The 14,070-nt window shown below is 43.8% G+C and overlaps 1 protein-coding gene across 1 annotated transcript in view; it reads left to right on the forward strand.

Annotated features, from left to right (window-relative positions):
• The window catches only part of LOC120023799 (calcipressin-2-like), a 49,916-nt gene extending 36,287 nt beyond the window's left edge, over positions 1-13,629 (forward strand). Inside the window, exons 2-4 of the mRNA XM_038967909.1 lie at positions 1,541-1,714; positions 9,567-9,738; positions 13,463-13,629. Coding sequence (XP_038823837.1) covers positions 1,541-1,714; positions 9,567-9,738; positions 13,463-13,629 — 513 coding nt within the window. The remainder of the gene's footprint in view (positions 1-1,540; positions 1,715-9,566; positions 9,739-13,462) is intronic.
• The last annotated feature ends 441 nt before the right edge of the window (positions 13,630-14,070 follow it).

The raw sequence follows: 14,070 nt of genomic DNA on the forward strand, positions 1-14,070 counted from the left end.
GGGAGAAGGTCCTTGTTCAAGGAGGTGACCAAGAACCCGATGGTCACTATGACAGAGCTCCAGAGTTCCTCTGTGGAGATGGGAGAACCTTCCAGAAGGACATCCATCTCTGCAGCACTCCACCAATCAGGCCTTTATGGTAGAGTGGCCAGACGGAAGCCACTTCTCAGTAAAAGGCACTTGACAGCCTGTTTGGAGTTTGCCAAAAGGCACCTGAAAGACTCACCATCCCTAAGGTGAATTATGGTGGTGGCAGCATCATGCTCTGGGGATGTTTTTCAGTGGCAGGGACTGGGAGAGAGAGATCCTTGATGAAAACCTCAGGACCTCAGACTGTGGCGAAGGTTCACCAACGACCCTAAGTACACAGCCAAGACAACGCAGGATTGGCTTCGGGACAAGTCTCTGAATGTCCTTGAGTGGTCCAGCCAGAGCCCTGACTTGAACCCGATCGAACATCTCTGGAGAGACCTGAAAATAGCTGTGCAGCAATGCTTCCCATCCAAGCTGACAGAGCTTGAGAGGATCTGCAGAGAAGAATGGGAGAAACTCCCCAAATACAGGTGTGCCAAGCTTGTAGCGTCATACCGAAGAAGACTCGAGGCTGTAATCACTTCCAAAGGTGTTTCAACAAAGTACTAAGTAAAGGGTCTGAATAGTTTTTATTTTTAATACATTTGCACAAAAAAATACAAACCTGTTTTTGCTTTGTATTTATGAGGTATTGTGTGTAGGTTGATGAGAAAGAAACAACAATTTAATTCATTTTAGAATAAGACTGTAACGTAACAAAATGTGGAAAAAGTCAAGGGGTCTGAATACTTTTCCAAATGCACTGTATAATATATCTGATATACACTATAATTTTTACAAAAAGTCTGCCTTTTCCAGGCTGCTTAGTGAACAACAGGGGAGGGTGACCTGGAAAGTTGGAAACCTCAAATTTCACAATCCAACATGTCTGCCAGTCTAGAAAATCCAATACGCGTAGCAGATGCCGCTAGAGTGCTACCACAACAGAGGATGGGCCACAAGAGAGGAACTATGACACAGGACACCCCTATGTCCCCTATTGCTCAAATGACAAGATTATATTCTGTTTCAAATGGCTGAATAATTGATTCACCCACCCTTTTCACTACTCCCATCTCTCCCACTGTTTGTCTGCTCCCTTTGATGAATTAGTAGAATATATACTATATTGTCCCTTTTGTCCCTTTTTGTTTTCAGCCTAATCTTAACCCTCCCCATAATGCACACATTCACGTGTATCACACACACACAAGGCACAGGGTCAGCCATGGAGCAGCATCTATGGATGTAGAGTTTATAATAATTACATTAATTGATTGCATTTATATATCACCTTTCCAGATGCTCAAATCCCTGTAAAGGGGGGAACACACCTCTAGAGCTATGCTGCAGTGTAGGGATATGCTACCTTGCTAAAAATGCCTGAAATGCTTAATGGTGACATTTCAGGACAGGTGCAGGATCGACTCCAGTCTAAAATGGCCCCCTTTTTTTTTTTCTCTCCCAGGAGCGGTTTGAGGCCTTGTTCAGGATCTATGACGAGCAGACGTCCTTCCAGATGTTCAAGAGCTTCAGGCGAGTCCGCATCAGTTTCAGCACTCCGGAGGCGGCCGCCCGCGCTCGTGTCGAGCTCCACGAGACCGAGTTCAACGGGAAGCAGCTCGAGCTTTACTTTGCCCAGGTGAGTGAACTTGGTTTAAGGTTTGTTTTGCAATGGAAAACTAAAATGAATGTTTTTAAAGTCTAGATTGCATAGTCCGTCCATTTTTCAGTGTTTCTTTTTCAATTTGGTACCTAATAAACACGACCCCAGGTGTTACAGAAGCCCCGTTTATACCTGGTTCTAACATGCAGCCTTTGTCCGTTTTTTTTCCACATTCTGATTGTTCCCACATTTTCAGACAGGTGTAGACGATTAACAGACACATTGTGAACTGTTTGTGATCAGATCTTCCTGACCACTTCCGGAGGTAGTCAGGCACGCATTTTGTCTGGATATCTTACATGTGTCGATGGATCAGGACAGTAAAACCATTTAAATCATCATTATTCCACCTTATAAAATCATTGACAGGTGGCACCATTGACTTATGCATCAATATGCATCTTAAAATAAATAAATAAATATTATTTTTGAAATAATAGCTGTAAAAGTAATTTGCATACAGGGAGGGACCAGGAAATCTGGTCACAATCCAGACACTATTCCGCAACAACGCCTCGACTCATTCCGCCATTCGTACCCTAGTAAAACTGACTATCCTACCGATCCTTGACTTCGGCGATGTCATCTACAAAATAGCTTCCAATACTCTACTCAGCAAATTGGATGTAGTCTATCACAGTGCCATCCGTTTTGTTACCAAAGCGCCTTATACCACCCACCACTGCGACCTGTATGCTCTAGTCGGCTGGCCCTCGCTACATATTCGTCGCCAGACCCACTGGCTCCAGGTCATCTATAAGTCTAAGCTAGGTAAAGCTACGCCTTATCTCAGCTCACTGGTCACGGTAACAACACCCACCCGTAGCACGCGCTCCAGCAGGTATATCTCACTTGTCATCCCCAAAGTCAACACCTCCTTTGGCCACCTTTCCTTCCAGTTCTCTGCGGCCAGTGACTGGAACGAATTGCAAAAATCGCTGAAGCTGGAGACTTACATTTCCCTCACTAACTTTAAACATCAGCTATCTGAGCAGCTAACCGATCGCTGCAGCTGTACATAGTCCATCTGTAAATAGCCCACCCAATCTACCCTCCTCATCCCCATATTGTTTTTATTTACTTTGCTGCTCTTTTGCACACCAGTATCACTACTTACACACCATCATCTGCTCATCATCATCTGCTCATCTATCACTCCAGTGTTAATCTGCTAAATTGTAATTACTTTGCTACTATGGCCTATTTATTGCCTTACCTCCTGATGCCATTTGCACACACTGTATATAGACTTTCTTTTCTTTCTATTGTGTTATTGACTGTACGCTTGTTTATTCCATGTGTAACTCTGTGTTGTTATTTGTGTTGCACTGCTTTGCTTTATCTTGGCCAGGTCGCAGTTGTAAATGAGAACTTGTTCTCAACTAGTTTACCTGGTTAAATAAAGGTGAAATAAAAAAAATATATATTTTAAAAAGACACAGTGGACGGATATGAAACACATTTTAATGTGTAGACATGTTTCAGAAAATGTGGGCACAATATCAGAATGAGGACAAAATCAGGACAAAAGGACACTTGTTAGCACCAGGTATAAATTAGGCTTATAGCATAGACATTAAAACCAGTAGATAGTGATGTCATCCACGTATTCCTATGGAAAACTCCAGATGGCATGTGAAGCTGGAAATATTTTAATTTGAAGCACGCCATATTGTTGAATGGAATGGCACCCCAAAATCACTAAGCATCATGGTGAAAGTGGCCGTAAGAGAGTCAACCTATGTGGCCTAAGAGTCAACCTATGGCATGAGGGGGTGAGTTTCCTCGTAGCCTGCTGGCCCTTGATTGGTCTATGTCAGCACGTGGTACTGTGTGACAACAAAATAGTAGTCAGAAAGGATCACTATTTAACCCATATGAATAAGCCCTGTCTAAGCCGAGGTAGGGGGGGGGGGGGTCTACTCTGCTATAAGGAATTGTTTTAAGAAGGTCATACCAAGGATCTTTTTGCTATTTGATTTTGAATTGTAAAACTCCTTTAAGTATAAAAAAGTATACTTTTTATATATTTAACTGACTGCTATTAGCCAATACAAACACATTGAATAACATATTCACTACATGGAAGAACAGAATCTAAAGGAAGTTTGTTCTGAAGTGTCTGTCCTCGATCTGAGAGATATAAGAAAGATCAGGAAACTTTTTTTTTTTACATGTACAGTTGAAGTCGGAAGTTTACATACACTTAGGTTGGAGTCATTAAAACTAGTTTTTCAACCACTCCACAAATGTCTTGTTAACAAACTATAGTTTTGGCAAGTCGGTTAGGACATCTACTTTGTGCATGACACAAGTAATTTTTCCAACAATTGTTTACACACAGATTATTTCACTTATAATTCACTGTATCCTAATTCCATTGGGTCAGAAGTTTACATACAATAAGTTGACTGTGCCTTTACACAGCTTGGGAAATTCCAGAAAATGATTTCATGGCTTTAGAAGCTTCTGATAGGCTAATTGACATAATTTGAGTCAATTGGAAGTGTACCTGTGGATGTATTTCAAGGTCTACCTTCAAACTCAGTGCCTCTTTGCTTGACATTATGGGAAAATCAAAAGGAATCAGCCAAGACCTCAGAAAAAAAATTGTAGACCTCCACAAGTCTGGTTCATCCTTGGGAGAAATTTCCAATCGCCTGAAGGTACCGCGTTTATCTGTACAAACAATAGTACGCAAGTATAAACACCATGGGGCCACGCAGCCGTCATACCGCTCAGGAAGGAGATGCGTTCTGGAGACGCGTTCCTAGAGATGAACGAACTTTGGTGCGAAAGGTGCAAATCAATCCCAGAACAACCGCAAAGGACCTTGTGAAGATGCTGGAGGAAACAGGTACAAAATTATCTATATCCACAGTAAAACGAGTCCTATATCGACATAACCTGAAAGGCCACTCAGCAAGGAAGAAGCCACTGCTCCAAAACCGCCATAAAAAAGCCAGACTACGGTTTGCAACTGCACATGGGGACAAAGATCGTACTTTTTGGAGAAATGTCCTCTGGTCTGATGAAACAAAAATAGAACTGTTTGGCCATAATGACCATCGTTATGTTTAGAGGAAAAAGGGGGAGAATTGCATGCCGAAGAACAACATCCCAACCGTGAAGCACGGGGGTGGCAACATCATGTTGTGAGGGTGCTTTGCTGCAGGAGGACTGGTGCACTTCACAAAATAGATGGCATCATGGGGCAGGAAAATTATGTGGATATATTGAAACAACATCAGTCAGGAAGTTAAAGCTTGGTCGTAAATGGGTCTTCCAAATGGACAATGACCCCAAGCATACTTCCAAAGTTGTGGCAAAATGGCTTAAGGACAACAAAGTGAAGGTATTTGAGTGGCTATCACAAAGCCTTGGCCTCAATCCCATAGATTGTGGGCAGAACTGAAAAAGCGTGTGCGAGCAAGGAGGCCTACAATCCTGACTCAGTTACACCAGCTCTGTCAGGAGGAATGGGCCAAAATTCACCCAACTTATTGTGGGAAGCTTGTGGAAGGCTACCCGAAACGTTTGACCCAAGTTAAACAATTTAAAGGCAATGCTACCAAATACTAATTCAGTGTATGTAAACTTCTGACCCACTGGGAATGTGATGAAAGAAATGAAAGCTGAAATAAATCATTCTCTCTACTATTATTCTGACATTTCACATTCTTAAAATGAAGTGGTGATCCTAACTGACCTAAGACAATGAATTTTTACTAGGATTGAATGTCAGGAATTGTGAAAAACTGAGTTTAAATGTATTTGGCTAAGTTGTATGTAAACTTCCGACTTCAACTGTATTTATCCCCATATTTCTGGCACTAAACAGTCCCCATATATACAATATATATACAAAAGTTTGTGGACACCCCTTCAAATTAGTGGATTTGGCTATTTCAGCCACAGCCGTTGCTGACAGGTGTATAAAATTGAGCACACAGCCATACAATCTCCATAGACAAAAGTTGTCAGTAGAATGGCCTCACCGAAGAGCTCAGTGACTCTGGAAGCAACGTCAGCACAAGAACTGTTCGTTGGTAACTTAATGAAATGGGTTTCCATGGCCGAGCGGCCGCACACAAGCCTAAGATCACTATGCGCAATGCCAAGCGTCGGCTGGAGTGGTGTAATGCTCACCACCATTGGACTCTGGAGCAGTGGAAACGCGTTGTCTGGAGTGATGAATCATGTTTCACCATCTGGCAGTCCGACGGACGAATCTGGGTTTGGCGGATGCCAGGAGAACGCTACCTGCCTGAATGCATAGTGCCAACTGTAAAGTTTGGTGGAGGAGGAATAATGGTCTGCGGCTGTTTTTCATGGTTCGGGCTAGGCCCCATAGTTCCAGTGATGGTAAATCTTAATGCTACAGCATACAATGACATTCTAGACGATTCTGTGCTTCCAACTTTGTGGCAGCAGTTTGGGGAAGGCCCTTTCCTGTTTCAGCATGACGATGTCCCTGTGCACAAAGCAAGGTCCATACAGAAATGGTTTGTCGAGATCGTGTGGAAGAACTTGACTGGCCTGCACAGAGCCCTGACCTCAACCCTATCGAATACCTTTGGGATGAATTGAAACGCCGACTGCGAACCAGGGCTAATCGGCCAACATCAGTGCCTGACCTCACTAATGCTCTTGTGGCTGAATGGAAGCAAGTCCCCGCAGCAATGTTCCAACATCTAGTGGAAAGCCTTCCCAGAAGAGTGGAGGCTGTTATAGCAGCAAAGGGGGACCAACTCCATATTAATGCCCATGATTTTGGAATAAGATGTTCGACGAGCAGGTGTCCACCTACTTTTGGTCATGTAGTGTACTTCCGTTCATCTTTTCAACTTGTACCGGGGGACCTTCAGACCACTTTTTTTTTAGGAAAACAACTGACAGGTACGTATTCGAGAGAGTGTCACCTTTCCACAGAGGGATCATGTTGATGTGTAGCCCAAACTGTTCGATTGTAGGGGTCATAGAGCAAAACAGAGCCCACCATCATGTTCGTGAGAGTCTTCCCTTTCGATAGAGGGGTCATAATAGTTTGTAGGCCAAACAGTTCCGGATGCTATCGCCGATTTTGTGATAAGACCTATATGTGGAGTGCAATGTACTACGAAGATAGAGCCCGGCACATGCCATTGGCAGCTGCTCCCATTTAAGTACTTTCCCAAGTACTTTATTTTCACTGGTTCCACAAGAGAGATGTTTCATATGCAAGATACAAGACACACAGCCTTGTGGTGCAGGTTGAATCAAAGCACTCGGGAGCAGCATATTTGTGTGCAGCCTTTCTTTCTCTATTTCTATACTGTACTCTCCCCATTGAGAATGTAGTGGCCTCTGAGCTAGACCTGACCTCGTCCTCCACTCACAGTGGGTTCAGGTCCCTCAGTCGGAGGTTTTTCTGCAGCGTTGTCATTAGTTCCAAATGTTTTCCCTCTTGTGTCGTTGCAAGTGTGTGTGTGTCTTTGTATGTCTCTCCACAGGCATTGTGTATGTGTGCGCGAGTGTGTTCTGTGTTTGTGCGTGAGTGTGTGTTTTGTGTTTGCCTGTGTGTGGTCGGGCGTGCGTCCTTGTGTGTATTGTGTGTGTGTGTGTGTGAGGGAGTGGGTTCTGCTAATGACTACTATCCTTGGTTGTGCTCAGCATGTGTTTGTTCTGAGTGTGTTTTCTACGTGGGTGGGCCGCTAAGGGGACTAACCATGTCACAACTTCCGCCGAAGTCGGTTCCTCTCCTTGTTCGGGCGGCGTTCGGCGGTCGACGTCACCGGTTTTCTAGCCATCGCCGATCCACCTTTCATTTTCCATTTGTTTTGTCTTGTTTTCCCACACACCTGGTTTACATTCCCTCATTTCGTGACGTGTATATAACCCTCTGTTCCCCCCATGTCTGTGTGTGGAATTGTTTGTTGTAAAGTGTTTGTGCACTTCAGACTGGTTTGCGATGGGTTATTTCAACCCATATTTTGTTGTTCTGGGTGCCGTTGGTTTTGCATCATTAAACTGCTCCGGTTATTACCCAGTTCTGCTCTCCTGCGCCTGACTTCCCTGCAGCCAGTTACGCACCTCTTACAAACCAAGGTGTTAGGGATTGGCATTTGACATTTTTACTCACTTTTTTTTATGCAACAATGCCTCATATCATAAACATTACAGATAACAAATCCTAGTTGCTCAATTGCCCCATATATATTCAGCCAATAAAAAAAGCAAGTGCCATTTAAGATTAATTTATTGAAACCGTAATATCAACTGGTTATATTGTATAGTGAAACACAATCTTCAAAAAGGCAGTAACCTCAGCAGTGGCACTTCATTTTTTAAATTTAACTAGGCAAGTCAGTTAAAAACAAATTCTTACTTTCAATGACAGCGGGTTAACTGCCTTATTCAGGGGTAGAATGACAGATTTGTACCTTGTCAAGTCAGGGATTTGAACTTGCAACCTTTCGGTTACTAGTCCAACGCTCTAACCACTAGGCTACGCTGCCACCTATTGTAGAAGCCTATGGCTGTGCAATGGCATAACCTTGTTTTGTTAATTGAGCAGACAAGAACCTCTTATTTTCCAAGGCCTTATCACAGTCAAGACAAACCTATTTTATAGTAAAAAGAAAAAAAACATGATGTAATATAACAGAATAAAATAGAACATACAAATTCAACAAGTTGCTAGTCCTAAGGTATATGCATCTTGCGCGTCTGGAACAGTCATTCTCACAGGGTGATCATTTGAAACAGGGCTCGGTTTGGTGAGTTGAAAGACCATTTTTTTCAGGGTTACAAACCAAAATGTGTCTACAGTTCGATTTAGTTTATTCTGCCTGTTCTTTGGAATTTTCAAAAAGGATGAACAATTCCACATTGAACATGGCATGATGATGAATTACTACCTATGTAGGCCTATGCTTAATGATTCTGATAAAAAATACACTCTGTCTTCATCAAACTAAAGTTTTTGCTTATTTTCAGTGTGGAACCTGTCTATGGGTTATAGCCTAGGCTAACCAATTGGAAATGGCACTAGCAGTTGGCAAAGTAGCCTAAGCTGAAAATAGACGGGAAGCAATTATTCCAAAACTGCAGCTCATTGTTGGAACACATATTTTCCTACTTCAATTAACCAGTCCATTTTGAATTTGTGATGAAACTGTCGTCATTTGGCAAGGAATGTAGCGTGTGTAGTATCCCATCAGTTAGATGCATTCATCTTTGTATGCCTAACAGGAGCTTGTGTGCGCACTCAGCACACGTGTGTAGAGGGAGCGGTCGGAACGCAATTGAGTGAATGAGACATGGCGGGGAAAGGAAATGTAGGGAGAAGAACTGTCTGATGCTTGGCTTGGTTTCTTTTTTGTTGTGCCCTGCAAATGCACATGTACAAATGGAACACTAGAGTCAAAGCAAATTAACATCGTCTTCAAGACAACAACAAAAATTCGGACAGGCACTAAGCACATTCCACCAAATAATTAAACAGTATATGAAAAAAATGTGATCTCTGGTTAAAAATCGAGCTTTGACGTCTGTTCGAGTACTCGATTACTCTTGTCCATCCCTACATCGAGTGCGTGTATTATATAGATATGATCCAGTACATAGTGTTCCAACATAAAGAGCCAACAGGATGAGAACACAGTGTGCTTCCTATACAACAGCAGCCGGGGTGTATTCATTAATGCACAACGTAGCATTAATGTTTTCTACTTTAATGTTTCCAGCATTGCAATGTTTTTAACATTTTCCATTTGTGTGTCCAAATGAACATGATCCGTTCTGACATGCCCCCCTCTCTCCTCTCCTCCTCTCTCCCCCTCTATAGGTTCAGAACTCTGGGGAGGACATAGACAAGTCGTACCTGGCCCCTCCCGCGCCCGTCAAACAGTTCCTCATCTCGCCCCCCGCCTCGCCGGCCGTGGGCTGGGGCCAGAGCGAAGACGCAACTCCCGTCATCAACTACGACCTGCTGTGTGCTGTGGCCAAGCTAGGCCCAGGTCAGTACACACACACTTTACACACACTCTTGCGCGCACACACACACACACACGAACACACACGTATAAATACATATATAGACACATACGCACACAAATGCACGTGTCACACATACTTACGTACGTACTCACAAATACACACCATCTTGCAAGCACACACACACACGCTACCCTTTTATAAACATTTACTAAAATTGTTAACTGAACTGAGCTCATCAGCTTTATCTGCTGTGGTATCGTGAGAATCATAGGATAACAGTAAGGTCACAAGAAGGGCACCAATTAGCATTCAAGCATACAATTGCTTTGTGCAGCATGCTGGATGGTTGTCTAAGTATGAATGTCCATCAGAAATAGAGATTCATCCTCAGACTATATATTATGTTCTCGAATGCCTCTTTCTTATGGCATCCATACTTCTCTGTCTGTCTGTCTGTCTGGCTGAGTAAAGGACTAGCGTTTGCAGAAAGACGGTGGCCTTTGAGAGATGCCAGCCATATCAAACAGGGGTTAATGACACCTGTGTTGGACTAATGACACCTGTGTTCTTTCTACTGGGGTCAGGAGGGTCACATGGTTTACTAGGTCACCAAGCTCCCAGGATTATTCACTGTGTGCGTCCCAATTATATGTCCTTTCTCCTGATGTGTGCGCTCATACACAACTCCCCACAAATGTTAAAACATTGGGCTAGAGGGAGTTTCGACTGTTATTCATTCACCAGTTATTTCCTTCTAAGTCCACGAAGGGAAGGGAACCAACAATTGCACACTTCAGGAGGAAGGACAGATTCATTGTTTATGATGCTAAAGACCCTTGTCATCTGTAAAAAAAAAAAAAAAAAAAGGAGACACTTCTAAGATATACAAACTTAACAGAAGACGCTGTATGATGGCAGTCAGTTACACCATCATATGTTTTTAATAGGCCCACGTGACCTGATCCAAGAAACTCCTGGCCAGTTGTCAGGAAAAGGTCTGGTCCCTAGATATATTATAGGTGTGTGTTCTTCACTCTACATGTGTGTCAATAAGTTTGTGTGTGAAGTGTCTTTTCATCCAGACATCAGGACATGCAGTACCATTTTGAGTGCTTCTCTTGTAGTCGACCAGGGAACATTAAGGGCTGTTAAACGAGATATAGCCTTTGCCATTTAGCCTTGCCTCTGACAAGGCTTCATTTCAAATGCACCACCACAACCCCCTCTAATGCATTACAAGAACAATCATGATTCCCACATTACATGATTTACCATGTTGAAGCCCAGACCACCGCTGCACTCACTGTTACTATGGTAACAAGAGGAGGCATCAGGAAATAGAGCTGACGCTTGTTTGGGCTTCTTTAGCCTGCCTCGGATTCAGATTAGTGCTTTGCTGCAGTGTGGCGCCCTAGCACTCTCTGCTGGCCGCCTATGGTAGTGACCTTCCCGAGACAAAATAGGGCCTTGTTTTTCCTGTCAGACAGTGGTGTGGGAAACCTCTTATCACGTTTCCCTCTGCCCTGTCTGGTCTTCATGGCAACCGTGATACAATCTGCATGCGTATTTGAGGGCAGTTGTGATGTGAGCATTGGCGTTGCCTCGTCGGTATTAAATAGAACATTGAGGCCCTGCCCACCTTTGGGGAAAACAACATGTGGTTACCTTGGTTACCCAATTGGCTCACAGCAAAAACATAACCTTTTTCAAACGCAATTTTCTTGTTTTGTGCTTGTTTTAGTCAATAACAAAACTACATTTAAGAAATGTACAAAATGTCAAGGTTACTTTTCAACATTGCCTGCTCCCAAGCATTTTCACTACTTAGAAAAATGTAATATTGTAGGGCTTTCTTCATGCCCCTTTTCATGACAGTGCTAACATTAAGCCACGTGAGGGCTTCCTTCATGCCCCTTTTCATGACGGTGCTAACATTAAGCCACGTGAGGGCTTCCTTCATGCCAATTTTCATGACGGTGCTAACATTAAGCCACGTGACGGCTTCCTTCATGCCAATTTTCATGACGGTGCTAACATTAAGCCACGTGAGTGCTAGCTATCTACCAAGCAGAGCTTTAAGCTGTTGAAGAGGATGGGCACGCCCCCTGGTCATGGCATTCTGCCAGGGTGTGGAGTCCCTACATAAGACATTGCAGTAACTCCTTGTGTCTACCAAAGGTGGCTCCTTACAGGGAGACAGCATTGTGGAGCTGGTCTGAGTCTGCTGGGTCAGTCATGGCCAGTTCGTACTATCAGAACTGAGGATAAGACCCAGATGCAGACAGCTAGAGTCACAGATGTTTACTGACCCAAACAGGGGGCAGGCAAAAGACAGGTCAAAGGCAGGCAGAGGTCCGTAATCCAGGTCAGTGTCAATAAGGTACAGAACAGCAGACAGGCTCAGGGTCAGGACAGGCAGAATGGTCAGAACCGACAAACTGGCAACAGACAAAAAGAGAACACAGGTATAAATGCACTGGGGATAATGATGTGACACCTGGAGGGGGGTGGAGACAAGTACAAGACAGGTGAAACAGATCAGGGTGTGAAAGTACCCTACAATTACATCTGCAACCATGTGCATGTGAGTAATAAACTCATCTAAAAATGAATATATTCTAATCTAGCCAAGACCAACAACACAAACATAAAGACTATAAAGCTACAAGTAGTAAGTGGAGTTACAAACACAGACTATACTAAACAAGCTATGATTAAATGTTTTCCACACCCATAGCTATGTGAAGCTTACTTGGACACGGTGTCCCCACTCTCCCACTCTTCCACACCGAATAGCCTGAAGCCAGAAGGCTATTCTCGCAGGCTCTATTTCCTTACGTGGACGCATTGCGAACCAATGGTCAGGCTTTTTTACCTGTTTACATTCACATTGAACAACCCAGCAGCTTTTCGGGAAGTTTTGTCATTTCTGTATAGCAAAAGATCGACGACGAAGTTGGCTCTTTTTACAACGGGGGTCAATGGGAATTAATGTTTGTTTTCCCAAATTTGTGGACGAATTCCTTCTTATGACACGAATACCGAAGTATATCAAATCTTGATATCCGTGTTATTCCACCTCTATTTGATACATTATACTGGCTGTATATTTTAAGAATCATATAACGTTAGTAACATTTGTTCCATGCCATGTAACATTTATAACGTGTTATATATTCTCTAGTAGCCAATTCTCTAGTTGTTTGGCACATGATAGCAACAGACAGTTTGATCCTATCCTATCTTGCAGTACATTTCATTAGGCTGCAGCCAGCCAGTGTTGCAACAGCTGATAACATTGGCCATTGGGTACCACCGGTCATTGCAGGAGAGTTCCGTCTGTCAGGAAGGGTTCTACATGGACCCCTGAAGAGTTCTACCTGGAACCAAAAGGGGTTCTTCAAAGAGTTCTCTTATGGGGACAGCTGAAGAACCCTTTTAGGTTCTAGATAGAACCCTTTTTTCTAGGCTTGCATCTGTTCCTGGAGTCGGTTGACTCGCTTCAATCTGCTTCAGTGGGAGATCCGACATTCAGGGGCTCATCTAATCAAAATATTGAAACTGGAATGCTGATGTAGGCCTGTTGATGCATGTGTAGCACTGTAAAAGGCAAATAAAGTCTGGTGTATTAGTCTTTCTCTTTTTTTTCTCTCTCCCTCACTCTCTTTCTCTCCCTTTCTCTCCCTCCCTGTCTCTCTCCCCCCCCCCCCCCCCTCCATCCTTCCCTCCCCGCTCCCTCTCTAGGGGAGAATTATGAGCTGCATGCGGGCACGGAGTCAACCCCCAGTGTTGTAGTGCAGGTGTGCGACAGCGACGCCGAAGACGACAACAACGCCGAAGCGCGTCCCAAGCAGAGACAGCAGATTGTCCAAACCCGGCGCCCCGATGGACCACCGCAAGTCCTCAACTAGGACCCTCCACTTCGGACCCCACTCCTACAACCCCAAAAAACACGCACCTAGACCTGTCTCCTCTGTCTCTGCACTCGCAGAGCACAATGAGACAACGCCCCTCATTTCAATTCAACCAAAAACAAACAAACGACAAACATTTGGTGGTGTTTGTGGACGGAGCGTGGCTATTGGATGGAATGAGGCGGCCTGGCCTGTATGGATGATGGAGGATGGATGAGATTCACACACACACTCATCACACTCAAAGGAAAGGGAGGGAGGGATAACGGAACCCTTGACCCTTACTCAGCCAGGGGCGGTAATGTAACACCTTGTCCCCCTAAAGCAGGCACACTGTCATAGAATCATACACTCAGCTCTCATATGTGCTCGTACTGTAGTAGTTCCGCTAGTCTGACCTCTCCTTCTTCTTTCCTTCTTACGTCATTGGTTAGTCGT

Source organism: Salvelinus namaycush, chromosome 28, assembly GCF_016432855.1.
Source record: "Salvelinus namaycush isolate Seneca chromosome 28, SaNama_1.0, whole genome shotgun sequence".
In the NCBI taxonomy this organism is placed as follows: Eukaryota; Metazoa; Chordata; class Actinopteri; order Salmoniformes; family Salmonidae; genus Salvelinus; species Salvelinus namaycush.